At 62.1% G+C, this 2,125-nt stretch overlaps 1 protein-coding gene across 1 annotated transcript in view; it reads left to right on the top strand.

Moving 5' to 3' along the window:
• The window catches only part of LOC104412934 (nuclear factor NF-kappa-B p100 subunit-like), a gene marked incomplete at its 5' end in the record, with an annotated part of 6,404 nt that overhangs the window by 3,213 nt on the left and 1,066 nt on the right, over positions 1-2,125 (top strand). The window contains 8 exon segments of the mRNA XM_010023784.1: positions 1-130; positions 291-432; positions 571-685; positions 870-1,077; positions 1,168-1,337; positions 1,500-1,602; positions 1,712-1,801; positions 1,804-1,928. Coding sequence (XP_010022086.1) covers positions 1-130; positions 291-432; positions 571-685; positions 870-1,077; positions 1,168-1,337; positions 1,500-1,602; positions 1,712-1,801; positions 1,804-1,928 — 1,083 coding nt within the window.

Here is a 2,125-nt window from a genome sequence, read left to right on the forward strand (position 1 = left end):
TCACCTGGCCCCCACCCCGTGGGGGGCTACCAGGGGGGTGTGCAGATGAAGAGCCCCGAGGTGGAGGGGCCTGGGAGCAATGGGCAGGCACCTGAGGAGAGCATGTACTGCAAGGAGCTGCAGAAGCACGGTAGGAGGAGGCTGGGGTGGAGTGGGGGCTGGGGGGCATCACTTAGGAGAGGTGGCATGGTCAGGGACATCACTCTCCTCCATGCCCAGGGTTGATGTAGGAGGGTGGATGGGGATACTGCTTCTGGAGGTAATGTCCTTGTCCTGCTTTGCCCCCCCAGCCCAGCTCTGCCAGCTGTGGATGCTGGCACTGGCCCGTCGCAATGCCCATGCCCTGCTCGACTACTCGGTCACCGCTGACCCCCGTGTGCTGCTGGCAGTCCAGAGGCACCTGGCTGCATCACAGGACGAGAATGGAGACACGTGAGCACACAAGGGGTTTGGGGAGAGAGTGTTGGAGCCTTGTTGGCCATTAGAGCCATTATGGGGGCTGTGGGAGGTGGCAGGAAGGACCTGGAGAAGCATGGAGCTGAGCCAGGGGCCATCCTGCTCTCTCTGCAGGCCTTTGCACCTTGCTATTATCCATGAGCAGACAGCTGTGATCAAGCAGCTGATCGAGGTCGTTGTTAGCATCCCAAGCCTGGGTATCATCAACATCTCCAACAACCTGCAGCAGGTACGTGTTTCCCAGAGCAGCTGGTTCTCTACACGGGGCTCACCCCTGTTTCACCCTGTCCGCTGCTGGTCTCACTGAAAGGAGGCTGCAGGGCTGAGCACAGTGCAACCATGGTGATGAGGACCTCAGTGCAGGACCTGGCTCCTCTTGTGAGTGATGCTGAGGGGGTGCTGCTGTCCTACAGACACCACTGCATCTGGCAGTCATCACCAAGCAGCCCCAAGTGGTCCAGCTCCTGCTGCAAGCCCATGCTGACCCCACCTTGCTGGACCGCTACGGCAATTCCCTGCTGCACTTGGCACTCCAGGCTGGCAATGAGGAGGTGCTGAGGACACTGCTGGCCCACTTGGGCTCGGCTACCCCTTACCTGCTCCAGCTGCCCAATTTCCATGGTGAGTGGGGCTTTGAGATGATGGGCAGCAGCCTGGCAGTGCTGTCAAGGGCTCAGCTGGTGAGCTGCTGAGCCTCTGCCCCTGTTGCAGGCCTCCTGCCTGTGCATTTGGCTGTGAAGGCAAAGAGTCTGGCCTGCCTGGACTTGCTGGTCAGGAAGGGAGCGGATGTGAACGCGGTGGAGAGGCAGGGTGGGAGGACCCCTCTGCACCTGGCTGTGGAGATGGAGAACCTCAACATGGCCACCCACCTGGTGAAGAAGGTATGGGTCTGGTGGGCTGCTGGCTGTGGATGGGGATGAAGCGCAGCCTCTTGCAGGGCCCTGGCAGAAGTGGGGGGTCCCCTGGGATCTTGGGCTGACACAGGCGGTAGTGGGGCAGCACCCAGGCAGCCCATGCTCCGAACCTCGCACCTCTCTCCATAGCTGGGAGCAGACGTCAACAGACGGACTTTTGCCGGGAACACCCCCCTGCACCTGGCTGCTGGCCTGGGCTCTCCCACCCTCACCAAGCTGCTTCTCAAAGCTGGTAAGGCGCTGCCTTCCCTCCTCTCTGTGCACCAGGGGGTGCCCAGGCACAGGGCAGACCCCTGGGCCGACCTCCCCTGTTGGGGGCTTAGTCCACCCTTCCCTGACAGGGGCGGACGTGCTATGTGAGAATGACGAGCCTGTGAGCCCGTCCTCATCAGAAGCCAGCAGCGAACCAGACGCCGACTCCCAGGCACAGGAACACGGGAGTTGGCCCCAGCCGTGGAGCGCAGCACCAACCCTGAGCCCCCTGTGCAGGGTCACGGGCAGGCAGGGCACAGGCTGCGCCGCTGCCACGCGCCCCTGGACCTCACTCGGAGCCAGAAGGTGTGTGTGGGACACAGTGTGTGGCACAGTGGGACAAACCGCCAGGAGCCTTTCTGTGGGGCCAAAGCACAAATGGGGCAGAGCACAAAGAGATGCTCCTGGGAGGATGCATGTGCCTTTCCACATCCCGGGGAGAGCTGTGGGGAGGCGAGAGGGGGTTGGTTGGTGTATTGGGGGATGTTGACCTCCATCTGTCT

The sequence above is a fragment of the Nestor notabilis genome, unplaced genomic scaffold (genome assembly GCF_000696875.1).
Source record: "Nestor notabilis isolate BGI_N333 unplaced genomic scaffold, ASM69687v1 scaffold21110, whole genome shotgun sequence".
NCBI lineage: Eukaryota > Metazoa > Chordata > Aves > Psittaciformes > Psittacidae > Nestor > Nestor notabilis.